Source organism: Gouania willdenowi, chromosome 6 (assembly GCF_900634775.1).
Source record: "Gouania willdenowi chromosome 6, fGouWil2.1, whole genome shotgun sequence".
Taxonomy (NCBI): domain Eukaryota; kingdom Metazoa; phylum Chordata; class Actinopteri; order Blenniiformes; family Gobiesocidae; genus Gouania; species Gouania willdenowi.
The window spans coordinates 45,565,340-45,586,571 of NC_041049.1; the positions used below are offsets into that span (position 1 = coordinate 45,565,340).

Genomic DNA, 21,232 nt, shown 5'->3' on the forward strand with positions numbered 1-21,232 from the left:
ACATGAAACAGTATTTCTCTGACTCAAGTGAAACTGACTGATCGTACTTTCTACTAAGCACTAGTAATTATTAAGTCACAAACACTTCTTTGGAAATTTTAAGCCTTCAAATGTCTTGTTTAAATGACCCCCAAGTGACCCTTTGGGCTGTGATTTCTAACTTCTGTGCAACTGCCCCTTTGTCTCACAGCAGTCATTTGGACTTCAGAGCTTAGACTTTCAGTGTTGTGAAAAACATCGCCCATCTAAGATAAACATTTAGCCACAATCCTGGAGATATCTGCCAGATATGATCATTTTACTGCTGCCTGCACAGTTTCCAGCTGTAGCAAAAGGTAAACTTCCAGCTCCACTTGCATTAACATTAATCTGGAACAATGATTTGTTTAACATTCATAATCAAGCCGAAGGATGAATGCAATGGGAATTGCAATTTGTTGTCGAGGTGTTTCCTGCGTTAGTTCATTTGATTTGACACCTTTCAGCCGCAAAGCATTGAGTTTTGCCGTTGACAGCTACATTCACAGAAAGCCACCATGGGAGTTTTTCTCTTTTGGCTACCAAAAATCAGATCACTTTCATATTGAGTGAGGGCGAATTTTGGTGTCAAATATAAGAAAAATTCCTTACGAGTAATTAAATCAACTAGTTGAACAATAGAAATGACTCCAAAATATGTCTTTGTCTGTTGCAGGGTGGAGGCATATAAACAAAAACACACATGGCTTTATTCTTATTCAAACATCAATCTATCTGTCTTTACTACCAGTTTCTGCTAAGGCTGAAAAGTGCTGGAGCCCATCCCAGCTTACTCAATCACTAAGGTGGGGAAAATGATAAATAGTCTTCACTTTTCTAATGCTTTTCGTAAGAACAGATTAAAGTATTAATGTCTTAAAGCATTTCTGCCAGATATCACATAAATCTGATCCATTCACACGCAATGGCTCAAGCTTTCAATCAGAAGAATTTCTTCTCTGCCACTAGATAACCAAGGCACTTACATAAACATCAGTGACGAGTTGCCAGTGTGTTACAGGGTAACTAAGGCAAAGACCAAAGATTACTGACACACTCGTACTCCTACAGTCATTCAAGAAACTCAATCTATATGCATGGAAATTGAGAACATGCAAACTCTGGATAATGACATTGAGGATTAGCTTATATTTTCTGTAAGGAGCTACATTGAGCCACCAACCAGTGGCTGGATGATGTTGACTAAAAATGTTAACATTTTCGTAGACTGCATTTTTTTAAGTGATGATAATGAAACTATGATTTTTATAAAAAATGTAATTTAATTAAAAAAAAAAGCATAACATCTTATGCTTTATATTTTAGTTGACTGTATCTGTAACAGATTCAGTTGACTAAAATCTTGATATCATCTGAAACTAGACAATAACTGAAAGAGGCCTGATGACTAAATTTTGAAACCAACAAGCATTTTAGAGTACGACTAAAACTAAATCAAAATTTGCGGTCCAATTGAACAAGCAGCCCTGCTGTAAACTAACAGCACAGCTTTCTCCAAGAATGCTTTTTCTTATCATGACATCAAAGCTGAAGACGTAACACTGTATACTTGAGAATGGCTGCACCAGGCCTGAGGTGATGGTGATTCACAGTGCAGTAAAATCACAAACAAATGGTCCCTGTGTTAAACACAAACACTGATTTTGCCCACAGAGACTAAACAGACAAGGTTTAGAAATGCTGACTTCTATACCTACATATCTACCTAACAATCCTGAGCTGAGGATTTCCTAATCTGTGGCCCCTTATCTCCTAGCATGATGTCACGAAGACACAAAGCAGACACACTCCTGCTTTGAAATGCGATCCTTCCTCGGCGTCTCAATCCTTAATCACTTTCGTACATTGCACTAAGACTAAATACTACTCGTAAAATACCTTGTTTGTATGCTTTCATTTTCCTCTAACACTGTGAATCATAGAAAAGTGAACAAGTTCAAACACGCTAGAGACAAAACTTTAAAGCACATAGAAGAAAACTAACACAGAGAGAGTAACCACAGGCCAATGGCCAACAGTCCAATTCCAGCCCATACTGTTACTGTAACTTTTTAGACATCTGTTTCAAATGTCAAATGAAAGTCATACATATAAAATATCCTCCTCATATGACCTTTACCAAGTGATCAGTCCTCTGTTCTTTATTACCTCACCCTAGTCTCATAACGTCATCTTCTCTGTGTCCTTTTCTTGATACGTCTGTTCAACCTTAGGGCTCCCAAAAACTGTCGTGCAAAATTAGTTGTGAGTTCACAGGTCCTGGCCACGAAGCTGAGATTCCTGTGCCGAGTTGGAGTCCGTCGTGTGACCCAGTTCCCATACTAACTGTAAACAAGAGCCCCAAAGATGGTCGAACAGATGCATTTACCATGTTCTAGCAAACCAAATTGGCAGAGTTTCAAGCAGCAAGGTGGAAATGAGGTGAGGTTGGTGGCTGGGGACAGCAGACGCTTTCTGAATACATTTAAAGCCCTCGTCAAACTCTGCGTATCAGGTTTAATGCAGGTTTACAGCCATCTGCTGAGAAGTTTGTGCACAGACATGCCATAAGGTTGACATGTTATTGACAGAATTTCTCGCAAGTGCTGTCAACAGAAGATGTGCTGCCAATCTGTACCAATTATTTTCAGATTTTGGATAATATTGAGCATTTTTTTTGGCTGATTTATTAACTCATAAATAACCAAGATTTGAAATAAATAAATCATAATAATAAACCTAAAAGAAGAATACAGACAACAAATGTTACAATATATTAGTTTTGGGGGTTTTGTGTCTCAACTCAATATTTTAATGAGTAAAATACAAAACAGTTACCTTAGAAAAGTTAGTTTATTAACAATGCTAATTATCCTCTCAGAAATTCAGATTTTTTTACCAAAAAGGGCAACTCCAAGAAATAAGAGAGGAGGAGATCATCCAAGGACACACTGAGCCCACTGTATATACACAAGGCTGGCACAGCTCCAGCAGTCAGCTCCTGTTGGCAAAGGCCCCCTCTGTGTGTTAGCTGCAGCACCTGGTACGATGCACTGCAATACAGTGCGTGTTGGTCCAATGGTGTCAGGTTTTAATCACCACTAGGACAAAGCGTGTTTTCCAGATGGTCTTTTTTCTTTTCTATTTTTTCTCTCTCCTTCCTTATCTCCTCTCCTCTGCATTAGCAGCTCCTTTCATCTTCCAATCCCCGATTTGGTCTGCATCAGCACAGGCTGAGAGCTCAGCACAGAGAGAGGCAAAAAACGATAAGAAGCTACGGCAGACATCAAGTGCAGTAAAAGACGAGTAATTTTACGATTTTAAGGCCCTGTCTTTTTTCATTCGCTGGACATTTCCTCCCAGGGCAGGGTGCCAGGGTGCTCTGGACCAAATTGCTTAAGCCTATAGCTGGAACAGTTACATTAAGTTCTCAACTGGCACAGACTAACATAGAAGCTGATGCCCAATCATCAGCAGCTACATTACTCATGTTCGGTATGTACCAAAACTGCTAAAGAATGCAGAAAATGACCGTTAGACTGTGCAGTACTAGGGTTACAAAGGAGCGGAAAATATCTGGGAAATTTCATGGGGAACTAAAGGTTAGGAATTTTGGGACAATTCAAAAATATAAACTTTAAATTCACTTAACCAGAAATTGGGAGTAATTTTAAATAACCGTGTCATATCCAAACTTGAATATTAGCATCCAATCAAACCAATACAATTAAAAAAACACAACATTTCAACTAAAGTTGCACAATTACAGGAATTTTAAAAATTGTAAACTTTCCATGGGGATTAACGAAAATTAAAAAAAAAAAAAAGAAAGAAAAAAGGTTGGCCGGTGGGACGATAAATATAGTTGGGGAAAGTATATGTTTGCATCATCTAAAACATTAGCATTATTTATTCAAAAGTTCCTGCCAATTTCCAGTAAAGAATTTCCATGAAAAGCTTTATTTTTTAATACTCCCCAAAGTCTCAAACTTAGTTATTGTGGAAATTTACCGGAAGTTTTATGCCTTTTTACGAAATTAATTCTGTGTTACACGCTGCATTGTGCCCGTCTCCTAATGGATAATGGAGAAATAGATTGGGCACAATGATAATCAAATAGGGATGTAACGCTTCACTCAACTCCCGATACGATTCTCTCACGATTTATTTTACAAAATGGGACCGTAGACAAATGATGACTGAAAAATATTCCTTTATTTTTTGGGGGGGAAAAAACTAGCTTCTGGACAAGAGGATATATATATATATATATATATATATATATAGCACCCTCTGCTGTTTAAAAAAAGTACTGCGATTAAATTTTCAGATAATTGATGTGAACCGTGATACCTGTGAATCGATTTTTTAACTGCCTTACAATTAATCGTTACATTCCTATAATCAAACTTTTAAAGTCAGGTTTGAAAAGAAAATTCTCCCAATATAGCACCTTGATTAAAAAGTTTAATATTTGTGAAACTCATTTTAGCCAGGTAGCACATGTAATGCTTGCTTGGCAGGATTTGTTTATGTGGGCGACACTGACTGAAAGCATCCAAGGTTCAGACAGATTTGCACAGATTAAAAGACATAAAAGGTTTCAAGCAATCCAGAAACATCTGTGTGAAGCTGGTAAAATTCTAATCCAAATTTAGTTAATGAATCCAAAAAACACTAGTGATTGCCCCACAAGGGCAAACATCCGTGAGTTAATAACCAAGTGCATCTGGATGTGGAAGGTGGCCTTTATTGGACAGATGTAACCACAATTAGACAACAAAAGAAGAAAAAAAATATGGAAAGGAAGCAACCGCAGAGAGAAAGACAAAAAGAGGGAAGAGGAGGAGGAGGTTGGCTTTTCTCCTTTAATTCTTTGTAGCCTTGGTTACAAAAACAGCATAATCTGCATTCTGTCTGATTGCAGAACATTGGATGCGAGCCTTTCTGTAAACAGACGTTTAGGAAAGCACGTCAGAATCCAGCCGGATTTTTTGTTCTCTCATTAACAAAACCGGTTCCAAGATACACTAAAACAATCAGGATAAGTACATAATGTGTTACTTGTATGGAACCAGATCCCATCAAAGTGATTTATATCTTTGAACTGATATCACTATTTTCATACTCATTTGAGGACTGACTTCTGGCTTTAATTTCTGACCTCATCTTGTATGTCCAGCTTCTAAGAACATTAGGGTATAGAAGTAAAGAGATAATATTCTGTGAGGAAAGCTTGACCTGTAAATACGTTTGCAGACAAGGCTGTCACTCTGGTACTTGTTTTGGCATAAATTGAAAAAAAAAAAAGAAAGCCTAACTCGAGCACCAGGCATAGAGACGTCTCAGACATTCTGGAATGGTTAGGAATTCCGTTTCTAAAAAGAATGACTAATTAAAGCAGCTCTTCACGCCGTTACACAGCAAAGCTAAACATGATGGAGCTGATGGAAGTCAGCGGGAAGAGTTCATGCACTCAGTGAACCAATGTGTTACGAGGCAAAGACTCAACCAATCTCTTGCCAAAACTTGCTCTGAGCTCCTAAACGAACAGACAGGAATGCTGCTGTCAGGCTAAGTGAGCAGATCATCTGAGGACAAGAGCATGCATGTGTGTTCATGACTCGATGAAAGAGAAAGGAGGCACGAGAATCTGTCGTGACTGCGTCAATCAATGAAGAAAAAAACACACTGCAGTGAATAGTCAATAAAACACGAGAAAAAACCAAATGCTCTCATGTAAAGCAGATGCACTCCTACATCACATCAGTGTGTGCACACTTCCATGAACACAGGCATCTTGAACCAATGAACGAATCCAGGAAAAGATGAAAATTAAAAATTGAGACAAAACACTGGACAAGGGGAAACCACATGGCTTAGTTTCTGATTGTTTACAAAAATCTAAGGTATACCAAAGGTGATCTTTAGTTTTTATAAGCGGGGGAAACTGTCCACTCAATCTTTAAATACATCACATGCACAGTAACAGTTATGATAGTAGTCTAAAGTTTAATTTACTTTCATTTCATTTACGTCAATTGGACACAATTTAAAGCTCAACTTACAGCTTTAGCCTTAAAGCTGATATCCGGAGGTTCTGAGAGGACGTCTCGATGTCCCGCCCTCAACAGCTCCACTTCCATGCTTCGCGAAACACACGGTCGCATCGAGATGCAGTGATATAGGTCTATGGGTCATCGTGGTGATGGACATTTCTGAGGTAGGGGCTTCGGAGCGCACCTCCATGACGCTATGCTGCTCAGTGATACCTGTTTGCTGTTGTGACGCGCGTCCTCGTTTCCGTGCACAGTTCACGCACGCGCATTCCCTTTGATTGACAGAGTCCGCTCCAGGGTTTTATTGGGGTCTATAGGAAAAAGGTGGGTCTTATATACATTGATGTATATGAATGACGACCTACAGTAGAAAATAGTAAAAGACTAGTTAGGTATTTTTTCAAATTTCAAAAAAATTATACATAAACAGATTTCTCAGAAACTCCGGATATCTATACTATAATTCAAGGGAGGTCTGTGTGTGTGTGTGTGTGTGTGTGTGTGTGTGGAGCAAATATCTCCCGGACGCGGTGCCAGTTCGACTTGAAACTCGGTCGACGGGTTCCAAACACCCCGAGTGTATGTATATGTTATTTTGGAGTAATTTGGTCATTTCAAAATGTTTATTTTAATTTTATTTCACTTCTGGACGGCCCCGAAATGAAACCTATTCAACTTTTGACCTCAGGGTGTGAGGGGGCGCTAGCGCACCATCTTCACTGCACAGCTCAAGAGTAAGAGCAAGAGTAACGTGTGCGGCCAGAGCCAATCGCTGCGCACACAGCTAAGCAGCTGTAAACACATGAGCGATAGAGAAGAAGATAGTTTAGACCGAGACACGGAGCTCTCTGAATAGATCGTTTGAAACCATCAGCCACTGGCAAGTCTTTTAGAGACACGTTTCCCAACCTGTTCAATTCTCCATCTGGAAAACTGCGGATTCTCTGTGGTGCCGTGCATGGAAGCTAAGCTCTGACCACTTGGTTCAAAGGTAAAAAATGATTTTTGTTTTTTTAAAAAAGACAGCCCAATTGTAGATAATACTTTGCTTTTCTGATTTGCGCTACAATGTCTATGGAGTTTTGTTATCAGAGTCTCAAACATTCACGGGAACACACAAGGTATTTATTTATTTGATGCGCGTTCACAGAGTCGGATGTAGACACACACACACACGGCTGATGCGCGTGCATGGAGGAGATGGGTGTAGACACGCACACAGTATTTATAATAAAAATAAACTAAATGAGTAAAATAAAACAAAAACTAAACAATATTTATACAAAAAATACACAAAATGATTCCAGAATCACTACAATGGCAACAAAAACAATAATTATACAAATAATGCACAAAAACACAACATGAAAGATACAAAAATACACATAATGACTCCAAAAAACATACAATACAGAAAAATACACCAAACAAAAAAAAATATAAAAGTGAGTAAAAAAAAAAGAAAACAACAAACACATTTATCATGCTCATATCCCACAACATGACTCCAGAGGGGTATTCCATAACGGAGGGTTAACAAACTGAGTCTATCCATAAACTCTGGGTCAACATACCCCGCGATGGGAAACTCTGGGTATCAGATTCCATTACAGCTGATTTGAAGTGGGTTAATCAACCCTGAGTATGTAAACCTTGGGTTACTTACGTGCACGCGCGCGATAAAAAGCGATCATCAATGGATCAAAGATGACTTGAGCTGCCATGACAACCACCCGGAAAATAGTGATTTATTCACCGTAATGGGTGAAATAAGCCGGTCTTTGATGAATATGAGCCTGTTCTAAAGGTGCGTTCAGTCTTCAGTGATTATAGTGGCTTACATCACCCGTAATTAGTTACACTTTTTGGTCACTTCATCACTTCATCGCTTCAGTGACGTGACGAGCGGTGAATAATATGAATAAAATGTGTCTGAGGAGACGTGGCAGCAGCATAGGATGGCTGCATAGAGACCCCTCCTGTTACACTGGATATTAAGACAGTAAATGCCGCTTGATATTGCATCATTTATATTGATTTTTAATGTAATATTGTCACCAGAGTCATCTCGACGTCCTAAAAAATGTCATAAAAGAACAGTGATGCAGGACGCGAACCCGTCGCTTTCAAGAGCAGCGTCACAATTCACTGTGCCATCATACCTTCAAAGAGACGTGAGTTACAGATTTAACTGTATAACAATATAAAAAAACAATCGAGTCTTAAAAATGTATTAATTTAAATTGTCATCTCCTCCTTTATATTATCCACAGGTTTGTATTCAGAGAACTTTACTACAAACGTCAGTAGATGTTTTAAAGAAGATCAACCTCTCAGTGTCATTAACTTAATGATCTGTATCCACAATGTTATAAAGAAAACTACCGTTTGCACAAAACAAACAAAAAAACGTAAAGCAACACAACATTAATGATGTGAACACGTCTGTGGTGTGTGATGTTACTAATGTGTTTCAGAGAAGAGTATTAAGGTTCATTAAAGTGTTCAGAAACGGTGTTCTGGTGGGCGGAGCCAGGTAGAAACCCAGGGTTTCTTTGATAAAACCTGCCAGCGACCAGGTTTAGTTCACGGACAATAATGCCATGGTAACATACTCAGAGAAGAACATACCTCACGTTTAGGAATGGGATACTCAAGAGTTTCCCTCATTTCAGCCTGAACATACTCAGAGTTTGAACATAACCCGCTTTATGGAATACCCCTCAGAATAACATTACAATGGCAACAACAATCAATAATTAAAACAAAAAATATAAAAATTAGTAAAAAAAAAAACCAACGCATGTCTCATAGAATTAAACCAGGGAAATTGCACACGTTTTTTTACTTTGCACCTGCAAATATACCCCTTAATAATGCTACAGAGTATGTTATTATTATGCCCGTAAGCGCCCACTATATGAATGCATACTTCCGACGGGCACTGTACTAGTCAGCTTTAAATAAGCAAGGAGTGAATATGCATCTAATTTAAATTCAAGCTCATTTAATCAGGCAGAAACTAAAGAGCATTTTATGAGTTGACTACAGCCATGAACTTTTGTTTTTTATATCTTCTTCTTTGGCTATACCACATTATAACTTCTTTAACCATATTTATCTACATTTTGTGGAATAAAAATATGTGATACTCAAACGTCAAATTTTAAGCTAGAGCTAAATAATTATGTACATTTTTAAACCCAAATATAAAGTAATTGAGACGATTCATCCATCTATCCATCCATCTTTATACCCGCTTATTCCCGTTTATCAGGGTCGCGGGGGTCTGCCGGTGGCAATCTCCGGCTCTCATAGGGCGCTGGGCGGGGTACACCCTGGACAGGGCGCCAGTCCATCACAGGGCAACACAGACAGACAACCACTCACTCATTCACTCCTATGGGCAATTTAGAGACTCCAATCAACCTTACAGTCATGTTTTTGAATTGTGGGAGGAAGCCGGAGTACCCGGAGGAAACCCACGCAGCATGGGGAGAACATGCAAACCACACAGAAAGGACCCAAGTGTCCACCCCAGGGCTTGAACCCAGGACCGTCTCGCTGTGAGGCGGACGTGCTAACCACCAAGCCACCGTGCGCCCTGACCTGATTCAAAATAAAAAAAATTCCCCTATTCAATAAGAAACTAGTACAGTGCCCGTCGGAACTATGCATTCATGTGGGAGCTTAAGTAGAGTTAATTAAGGCCAAGTGAGTAAGTAAATTAAAGTATTATCTACAATTCGGCTGTCTTTTTTTTAAAAAACAAAAATCATTTTTTCCCTTCGAACCGAGTGGTCAGAGCTTAGCTTCCATGTACGGCACCACAGAGAATCCGCAGTTTTCCAGATGGAGAATTGAACAAGTTGGGAAACTTGTCTGCAAAAGACTCACCAGTGGCTGACGGTTTCAAATGATCTATTCAGAGAGCTCCCGTGTCTCGGTCTAAACTATCTTCCTCTCTCTCACTCGTGTGTTTACAGTCCACGTCTGCTTGGCTGTGTGCGCAGCATTTTGGCTCTGGCCGCACACGTGACTCTTGCTCGGATGAGGAGCTGTGCAGTGAAATAGATATAGATGGTGGGCTAATGCCCCCTCACACCCTGAGGTCAGGTTTCAGTTGCCGTGCCATCCAGAAGTGAAATAAAATTAAAATAAACATTTGGAAATGACCAAATTACTCCAAAATAACAGATGCACACACTTGGGGTGTTTGGAACCCGTTGACCAAGTTTCAGGTCGAACTCGCACTGCATCGGGGAGATATTTGCTCCACACACACACACACACACACACACACGCACACGCACAAAAATCCCTGAAAACAAATTAACACTGCCAGTTAAGCAGATGCCACAGCATGTATGAGCTTTCAGGGTAGTGTGTTCATTGTGCGGTGACGTGTGTAAGCTTTCTGTATACATCTGTATAGCTCTGTTTCCGCTTTGTTCCAGTTCATCCAATTTCACCAAGATCTAGCCAATCTCTTCAGGATAGTGGTAAATGGACTTGGTTTATTTAGCGCTTTATAACCACAAAGGTAGTCCCAAAGCGCTTCACAATATCAGCTCATTTACCCATTCAAACTCACATTTACACTACAAGTGTGCCAATACATCGTTTATTAGATTAATCGCGATTCGACACGTGATGATTCGACGACGATTCATAAATGTTAAAAAATTGATAGTTTTTTCTTTAGTTTAATAACTAAATGACCGGAAAACATGACTGCTGCTAGCGGAACGGATGTTAGAGTCGTGCATGCCACCCGTACACCTGAAGGGACGGACCAGGTGAAGGAGGCAATAGCAGCAGCTAACTCTCTTTTTTTTTTTTTTGCCAAAATTACTGAGCGTGAGATTCACTCATCCTCATTAAAAACTAGTGTTTGAAATAATCCTATGATTTCAAAGTTGGCAAAGAAGTATCTGTGCATTCCTGGCACCAGTGTCTCCTCACCAGGCGCATTTCCTCCTAAGCGGTGATCCGCGACCGGTTCCTCCTGAAAGGGCCCAGCGGCAGAGGTGGCTCGTGGGCTGATTGCTTTCCAGAGCCACCCCACACCCAACTTACCGCCTCCAGGAGCCATGGACTAGGTTACCTGGCGGCACCCTATCCGCTTTGCACCGATGTCGGCCACCCGCCCGACCCGTCATGAAACACGGACACAGCGGAGCACACTAAATTCAAAACATGTTGACCATCTCCTTTTCTCTCACAGTTAAAAATCCTAATCATGATGACAGCAATGGTGATAGCAAAGACAGCATTGATGACAAGTCTCTGACAGGGTTTCATAATTGATAACATGATAAATAATAATATTTATTTAAAAACTCAAATTCCACAAGAGAGCTGATATTGTATGTAAGCTTTACATGATCAAGATTTTTGGGACGATCATCTATCCAATCATATGAACTCAGATTGTTTTTTAAGGTAACGACTGAATTATTAACTAATCGAATTGCAGCACTCTGAATCATTATCTAATCAAATTGTGAGGTTCCCTAATTTACATACTAATGGGACTGATGAATAAATTTGTTTCAAAATAATACAAATAGCACACCAAACTTAAAAGATGTCTACCCAAAGACACGGATCAAATTGGATATAAAAACTAAATTCCTGCTTGGATTTAATTCACCTATAATACTTTAAAAAAAAAACCACCAGGAAGTGACACAGGCATTCACAGCTGGAAATTAACCTCCACCAATGTGACAATGTTGCTACAAAATGGTATGAAATACAATTGATTTTATTTTGTTAAGTTAAACTTTGGAACGGCCTTCCTTTCCTTCCAAATTTTTCCCCAAAGCTTGTCAGTTATTAAATTGTAATTTAAGAAGCATTTTTGCTCCTTGGCATTTAAATCAGTCAAAAAAAATCCTCTTTTTTATGGCCTTATGTCTGTGTTCTTTTATTTCTTTGTGTATTTGACGCCTGCTTGCATTTGCACAGCATGCTTTACAAATAAATTGACATGATATGACTTCATTTTCCACATTTTACAGATCTCGTCCAACATTAAACTAGATTTACAACTCTAGTTCAATTACAACCTTTAAAACATGATAATCCAATAGGAATGTGTTGGCTAGTGAAAGCCATAGGTGTTTTATAACTTTGATACAAGCACTGCTTGAATATAAACAAGGCTATAAAGCATCTGAATGGCATGTTACCTGCCCATCCTGACCAACGTGCACCTGATGAATCTGGAGATTACCCTGAAATGAGAAAAACAAAAAAAAAACATGAACAAAAGTTGGATTGATCGACACATATTCAAATTGCCCTCAAATTCAGCGACGCAAATCATAGAAAAGACATTTACTGCCCCTTTATTTACTGCTACTAAACTGTGCATGACATTACAAGAACTTTAATTAGTGATGAGGGGAAAAAGTGATGTCACATGGTAGACGACGCAGCGTAATGGTGTCCTTGTCTCAGATGCATCAGCACTGACTTTTGTCTTCAATGCATAAATCCCACAGAATCACAGAACACCCACTGCTATATTAACAAGAGGAAATAATACAAGCCATGTTTATTGATCTCAGTCCTCAGCTGTTTTCTCTCTTTGCTAATTGTATTCCAGCCACGCGGTCAGAGCTGCCACATGGCCGAAGAGCAGTGAAATCTTTGAAATAGCTCATTTCCTTTTTAAGTCTTTGAAGAAAAGGGTTTTTTGTTTCTTATAAAAACATTTTGTGAGTTGCTGTGAAGAAGAAAAAAATGGAGTATTTTGTAGCTTAGCTTTGAACCAAAAAAAACTATTTTTTGAGAATAAAAATGAAAATGGTAAGAAAATAAATTGACGTCGAGTGCAAAGAGCAGGGGAAGCGCTTTAGAGTTTGACGGCTTTGAAATCGCATCTTCAATGGTGAGTTTTGATTCAATTGCCAGTGTTTTATTGCCAACACATGATTTGCATTGGAAAACATTGACAATTGTTTATTTTGCTCTTAACTAAATATGAAGCAGTGCTCGTGGCATGGAATTGATTCCATGTGTGGCTGTGTGCCACTGATGAGCAGTAAGATTCACAGCTGGTGAGACTTTTTCAGAATCAGACCTAAATATATATGAACACAAGAGTGTAGTTTACAATTATATTGTATTATAAGAAAGAAAAAGGGTTATGACAGGGTAATGACGATCTTGCCTTTACGTCTACTAGTACAGTGCCCGTCGGAAGTATATATTCATATAGTAGGAGCTTAAGTAGAGTTGTCAATTATGGGCATAAAAATAACAACACACTCTGTAGCATTATAAAGGTGTATATTTGCAGGTGCAAAATAAAATAGCGTGTTCATTTTCCCTGGTTTAATTCTATGGGAGATGCGCATGATAAATGTGTTGTTTTTTTAACTCATTTTTATATTTTTTTCGTTTTGTGTATTTTTCTGTAATGTGTGTTTTTTGGAGTCATTATGTGTATTTTTGTATCTTTCTGTTGTCTTTTTGTGCATTTTTTGTATTATTGTTTTTTGTTGCCATTGTAAGGCAAGGCAAGTGTATTTGTATAGCGCATTTCATACACAAGGCAACTCAATGTGCTTTACACGATAAAACATTAAATTGTTTAAAATCAATAAAATCTGTTAAAATCATCAACAACATGACCAAAAATCTCTCTCTCAATCATACGCAGTAGAGAAAAAAAGTGCCTTTGACTTTGATTTAAAAATGTTCACGTGATGCTGACTTCAGCTCTGCTGGCAGTTTGTTCCACTTCTTTGCAGCATAACAACTAAACACAGCATCACCATGTTTACTGTGAGCTCTGGGCTCCACTATCTGACCTGTGTCCATAGATCGGAGAGACCTGCTGGGTTCATACCTGACTAACATGTCACTGATGCATTCTGGACCAAACCCATTCACAGATTTATACACCAGCAGCAGAAATTTAATGTCACGTAGACGGTGATCGATAGTGAAGCGCACCTGATCGACGTGTGTGTGTGAGAGAGACTCTACCTGGGACTCTAATTTCCTCCGTTGGTTCTCTCTCACACACGCGCCGCAAAGAAATGTGCAGCGTTCAACACAGCAGCCATTGCCCTCAATAACTTCCGGATGAGGTCTGTCTGGTCTAAATAGTGTACGGTCAAACTAACATGAAAATAAACATTTTGGATTCTGGACAAAAATGTCCGTTAATAAAAATAAATGCACGGCTGCACTTCTTGGTTTTTAATAAACTATAACTCAGATCATAGTGGGGATAAGATTTTCGGCACTAACACAGAAAGAAAAACAAAGTGAAGATAAAGCATGTCAGTGACTGCCTCATCTGCTTCTAATCAGCTTGTAACATCTCGTTTTCCTTGCAGGCGGCGCTCAGGGAAAAATTAGCAGCCCTAAACCTCATTTTCTGCTAAGGTTCCTCAAACATACCCACACGCATGCCCCTTTTCATCTGCATATGAGTCAGGTTTTTTTTATTGCTTTATGGTGCTGCAGTCATGTGCTGCAGCTGCCAGTCTGGCAATGCTCTGAGTCAGACCAAAACAATCACTCTAAATCGCTGTAGAATTTGTTTGCGTGTTCACACTGACCCAAATGCAGCAAACTTTCCAGGTAAATGAATCCTAGACCTTTGCCTTCACCAGTGTGACCACAGTACTAAAATAATATTTTAATTCACTTCATGTGACTCTTTTCACGGGTTATATGATCGATAAATTACACTTAACATCATACAAATAGGTAATACAAACATCACCTAGATCAGGGGTGTCACACTCATTTTAGTTCAGAGGTAAAATACGGAGCAGTTTATCTCAAGTGGGCCACAGATTTTAGGTGAGAAAAAAAGCTCAATTTAAACATTAATATACCCGAGTTTGCACTTCTACTTATAAATGATTAATAAAGGCAGTGAGAATATCCAAGCAGTAAATGGCAGATATCAGTACCTGCAGGAACTTCACTTCAAAACTGTGATTTTGTGACAAAATTTTATATAGGAATTTGTTAGGAAATTGCAAAATTACAGTAAGTGTCAGTTCTTTCCACAATTTGACAAAATATGACTCCTGTTGTGTGACATAGGCACAGGAAAAATGTGAGCCCCAACAAAAATTTTGTACTTTCATTAAAGTTGTGATTCTGGAGTGGTTGAGAAATCTAAAACGGAAATATTTTGTATTTTGCACATGTATTATTGATTTCTTTGTTGTTTTTACTTTCTCCAGGTGGGCCAAATTGGATGACCTTTAGGGTCACATTTGGCCCCTGGGCCTCGAGTTTGACACCTGTAACCGAGATGATGAATTCAGAGATAACAACAATAAAAACAGCAAATTGTTGAAATTTCAAATTTGCACTCAGTGCAGTTTGCTGGTGAGGCACAGCAGCTTGCTACCTCACTGTGCGTCTAATATACAAAAATCTTTCTACTTTTAGTTGAAAAATAAATAGGTCAATGGTGGCACTGTGGACCAGCACAGAATTTGGTCGCACCCTTTTTTTTAATTGGGGGGGGGGGGTTACAGCATAGCCATGCATGCTGATGAATAGTTGACTTAACTGGCGTACCGTGGTTTTGTATGAAGAAAAGATTGACAATGACTTGAGATATTTGCAAAATGTTTTCAGGTTTTAGTGACAATATTAAGTTTTTCTGCAACAAGCAGTGGCTGAAATAACAGGTAATTTATTTTATATAAATTTAAAAGACCTGACAATTTTTTTTTTTTTGAACAACAATAAAGCATAACATGTTACATTTATTCTGTTTTTTTATTTTGCAGAAATGCTGTACTTGAATTAACTTAACAATAGCATAACCAGCTTAACATCTGCATTGCTTCACCCCATGGAATTAAATTCAGAGGGTCCATCTCTGATAGTGGGGTCTCCTAACCCTCTCCCCCTGGTCAGGGGTCTGCAAACTTTACTCTACAAGGAAGCATTTAACCTCATCTCCATACATCTTCAAATTCTTAGGCATCTCAGTTTACATGAACACAAAGTTATATAAATAATATTTTTTTTAGTTAATGTATTTGAAAGGCTACAAAAGTAACTTGAAATTGATAACACATGATTATGTGATCAACACATGCTAATTGCTCATTTCTTGCCACACATAAAACATGCATGTTTAACCGGCACATTGGTGGTTAAATGAATCTGTTCCCAACAATTAAAATTTCTATTTTCTTCCAGAATAGTATTTTTGTTGGTTTAGTTATCTTACCAGGTATTTAAAACTTAAGGTTAGCTACAGGTGCAGGAAAGTTGATGGTCTGTAGATGCTGCAGGAGGTGAAGTAGGAAGGTGCTGAGTTATTGCACAACGTGATTTATTTTAGGTTAACAAATTGTTATATCTTGATTTTATTTGTCATCAATCATTAATAGCCTTTGTAAAAATTAACTCCTTATTTCAATAGGTATTTTTTTGTTAAAGCTATAAGGAGTCATTGCAAAAGAGTCAAAGGGCCACACGAGGCCCAGAGCCACAGGTTGCAGACCCCTGCCCTGGTAGAACCATAGCTGAACATCTGGCCTGACATCATAGTCCATCAGTTCTGGTCCCTCCATGCTGATTCTGATGAGCGTGCATGCTTTTTTTTTATTTATTTTTTTTATAGCTGCCCTGAATGTGAGCGCACACTCGGTGAAGGACCGTGCGCACTCCAAAGGAGCACATTGGTGTTTATACTCTGCACATTCACAGTTGCATTACCCGCAGCAGTTGTGTGACGCACATGCACCTCACTCGCAGGTCATCAATATGCACTCGTACGTATGTGACCAGATAGAAATTTTCACTCGCACACTGAAAATATACTTGCATATGTAACCATTTTGGTCACAGTCTCGAGCCCTGCAGTGGAAGAATGTCAACAATATTTGGGTCTTTTTCTTTCCATGGTGAGAGAGGAGACTCTGCCTGACACTAACCCCCCGAACCCACCCCCCCACCCCCACCCGCATGTCCCTGCTGTGTAAATTGTGGTTTTAAATAAATATCTCTTTTACTGAAAATATAAATAGCAAGGATGCTTATATATTTTCAGTATTTTGATTACAGCCTGTGGAGATGTCAGGTAGGGGAAAATGGTTTAATCTGGAAATAGTATGGAAAGCTTGAATATGAGCCAACAGGTATGTCAACAACCCAGTGTTCCATAGAGATGGTTCTGAATCAGCCTTTAGTAGAGTGTGATCTATGGAGCGCTGGTGGCCAGTGAAAGCTGCCTTAGTGGTTTGTAAACTAACCTCATATTGTTAGTACACACACCACTAGGGCGTGCAAATAAGAGGTAAACAATCCAATGGTAAACAAAAACAATTGTAACAGGTTGAATTATTTAGCTTTGCTGGACATTCAGATTGGGGTGTTGTATATTGTCACCCTCGTGACATAAGTGCCTAAATCGTTTTTGGCCAATTTGAGATTTTATTCTCATTACATGTTTTTACTGTAATGTGTAAACTTTTATCTAAACCTTATTCAATTAACAGTCCTTTACTTAATTACGTATGTTTATTTTCTCTTTTCATTATTGAGAGTTCCTTCTTTTCATTTGTAATATTTCAATAAAGTAATTCTGATTCTGATTTATTTTTACAAAGTCATTGACATTTACTTTTATTGAAAACATATACATACATTTTTTAAATTAAATATTTTTATAATATAAAACAAAAGTTACAAATGCAACTACGGTTCTATGAATCCCGAATGACCACCAGAGGCAGTGCTTAAAGCAGTGAATGTTCCCTTCGCGCATGCGCAGTTCGAGTAGGCATACCAACAATGTCACCTGTGGTCCCTGGGTGACCCAAGAAATTTAATAAGTTCCGGTGTCACCCGAGGTTTGTTTTCTACAGAATCTTCTCGTAGGAACACGAGGATTCTGAGTGACATGACGCTCTGGCATTTATTTCGGATTCATAGAACCGTAGTTACATTTGTAACTTTCATTAAATTTTATCTCTGCCAAAGGCGGTGCTTAAAGCACCGAATGACTTATACCAACGTAATCACAAGAAACCCCAGACACCAACCTTACTGGGAAGCCTCTGAAGATTGAAGGACTACGCCCAGTGGATGAGGAGTAGCGACATCCATATTATCGAATCTGGAGAATGTGCATGGTGTCATCCATGAGGCAGCAGCAAATATTTCCTCCAGGAGTACCCCCTTAAGGGCATCCCAAGATGTAGACACTCCTGCACACCCGATGGTATAGGGCGGCTTGACACCTGATACAAATGGTGAATAGTATCTACAATCCAGTGAGATCAGCGTTGCTTGGAGAAAGGAGAGCCTTTGTTAGGACCCCATAACAAACAAAAATGCAACACCCTCTGTGGTTCCGCGCTATCCAGGGGCTCAAAGGTATGCTGACACAAGCCATTCAGCACTAAGTTTGGGTCCCATGCAGGGGCTCGTGGAGCTAAGGGAGTGAAGTAGAGCTGCCTTGAGAAACAATATATCAAGGCCACTTTCCTGGTGGAGGCTTCTGATTGGAGAGGGAGTCGGCAAGCTGGTTCAGCTCCCCCGGTAGATACATGGCCCGCAGACTGGCCACAAATGTCGGGAGCCTGGTGCACTGCACGCAGTTCCAGCCCAGTGATGTGATCGATGCTGTCCTGCACAGACCACCATCCTTGCACTGTCCTGTGCTGCCAGACGGCCCTCCACCCAGAGAGGCTGGCATCAATCTCGCGGCAGCCTGTGGCCACGCCCAATGAGACGCCTTTCAACAGGAAATGGCTCTCTAAACGTCTCTCTAAGGGGCCAAGACAAGGAGGCACTGTTGTGACACCCTGAGTTTATGGGTGCGGTGTCACTTGCATCCAGGTGGAGGCCGTTCAGGCACCTCTGCAGGGACGCAATGATAGGAGACCCAGCGGGACCACAGCTGTCATAGATGTCAGTTTGCCTAAAAGTTGCAGGAAAGTGACATATGACAAAAACCTGTTCACCTGGAAGAGTGTGAGGAGACGGAAAACATCCCCTACCTGGTGAGAGGTTGGCTGTACCCTCATAGTCATAGTATCCAAGGTCATTCCAGTAAAGTTCATCCTCTGAGACGGTTTGAGGCAGGACGTTTCAAAATTGACCCTCACCAACTTTCACTGTTGGCCCTGCTCCTCCTATAAAAGCTGAGTGGAGGGAGGAGGGTTTCCTCCAATCACATCCCTCAGTGAGCATTGATTTACAGCTCCGATACGGAATTCCTTTCTTCAGCTGTGATGTTTTTGACCTGACAATCCTGGCTCCTCCTATTCTATAAGAATGTTAGCTCATCCCTCTCAAACTCCCTCACAGGTAAAACAAACACTGCGGTTTAATATAAATATATAAAATATGTTCTGTGCATTTAACCCCTCCCTGAGGAGCAGTGGGCAGCCACTGTGTGGCGCCCAGGAAGCAGTTAGGGTTAGGGATTACAAGCCTGCTCCCTTAACCACTAGTCCCGCTATCCACAGACAATATATTTATGTTCAGTATATAGATAATCCAAAGCACAGTGTGAGCACTCACAATCGGTTCCATTTTTAGTAGCCGTTATTAGGGATGAGTGAGTACGGCATTATCTGTATCTGTTAACCATATGAATTATCTGTATCTGTGCTCGAAGTGAGCGGGGCGTAAGTGGACAGGATTTAACCTGGAAGTGGGTCGGTTTGTCTTAGATTGGGCAGGGTTTTAAGCGTTATGTTATTTTAAGCATGCATTTGATATGGGTTGATCAGAAATCCATCCATCCATTTTCAGACCCGCTTGTTCCTGTGTGTGTCTTAATTCATTTGTAATATTTATACCACTACTACCTTTATTTTTTATGAAATACAGCAAGAAAGTGTCAGACACTCAGTGAAGTAAAAAAAAAAAGGCGGTTAAAAAAAAAGAAAGAAAAAAAAATTTAACATACAGGCAGAGACACATTACGCTCTACCAAGCACAAACCCACGTTTACCAGAACACTACTGGGTAAAGTACAAATCGAAGTAAAAACAAACCTGAAGCTGAAGAAACCCTAAACGTTAATGGAAGAGACCCGCAAACCTGAGTGACTGAGGGAGAAACAGAGAGCTGTCAGTGAGTGAGCATGCAGAGTGGACCTGCTGCAGGACAGTCAGCAACACATCTGAATGTGTGTAGGGGAGGATCACTGTAACCGACGCAGAACGCAGACACAGTCAGCTATCCAATGAGGATTTTCATTCAATCTGAGAAATTGACTCATATCACTCGTATAATACTCGGATTCAGCAAAAGTGCTTTATCCGTTAGAGATAGTCTTTTCAGAAAAGTTATATCGCCTTGTATCTCCTTTGACATGTTCTGATGTGTTTGTGACCCAAAGCAACGCAGTGGTTTGACAAAACAGTGGACCATCATCTTAACGTAACTAGTTCTGTGGTTAGAATAGGTGAGGATGACAAAAAAGCGACATAGCAGCTCCGGTGAGTGTTTCAAACAGCCGACTCAGATGACAGTTTACTCCGTGAATCAGTGTTTGTCAGACTCACAATCACAATAGCCGCTTTTAAATAACCATGTGTTTTACTGTAATGTGCAGTTTTTTTGCCTGAAAACCATGCCACGAGTGTGTGGATGGTGAAAGAAAATCACGAAGGTGATCACCCTCTCTAAGAGCAAGGCATTAAATCTGCATCTACAGACACGCACACTCATGCATGTGCATGAAGGCCCAAAAACAGCCCATTTTTAGATGTGCCATGAAAGTGACTTTTCAGAGGGCTATAACTCCGGAAAACAGGCAAGTTTGGGAAAATAAACCTCAAATACTATGTTGCTATGGTTCTTAGAACAAATGGTGATGTGTGAAAATAGCATAATACTGCACCTTTAATAGAAGTTCAAAATGACTTCTTTGATAAATACAACAATTCCCTTTTTCAAGATATTAATTGATCAGCTAAATTAAACATTTGTAACGTGCATTTTATTAGAAGCTGAAAAGAAATAGCCCTGAAAGGAGGAAGATGTGTATGTTTGTGTACTTGCCTCGCTGTCCTGTGTGATCTGCACCTCCTCTCCTTGTGGCACTTGAGCGATGTGCAGTTGTCCCTGTGGAATCTGAGACAGAATAATGGCAGTAGTTAGCATGATAATGAAGCTGAAATAAGGAGCAG

At 39.7% G+C, this 21,232-nt stretch overlaps 1 protein-coding gene across 2 annotated transcripts in view; it reads right to left on the reverse strand.

Moving 5' to 3' along the window:
• Positions 1-21,232, reverse strand: part of banp (BTG3 associated nuclear protein) — a 59,750-nt gene that overhangs the window by 20,908 nt on the left and 17,610 nt on the right. For both annotated transcript variants that reach the window (XM_028448634.1, XM_028448633.1), the window contains exons 10-11: positions 21,105-21,176; positions 12,275-12,319 (exon numbers count right to left, since the gene is read on the reverse strand). In XM_028448634.1, the coding sequence (XP_028304435.1) occupies positions 12,275-12,319; positions 21,105-21,176 (117 nt within the window). The remainder of the gene's footprint in view (positions 1-12,274; positions 12,320-21,104; positions 21,177-21,232) is intronic.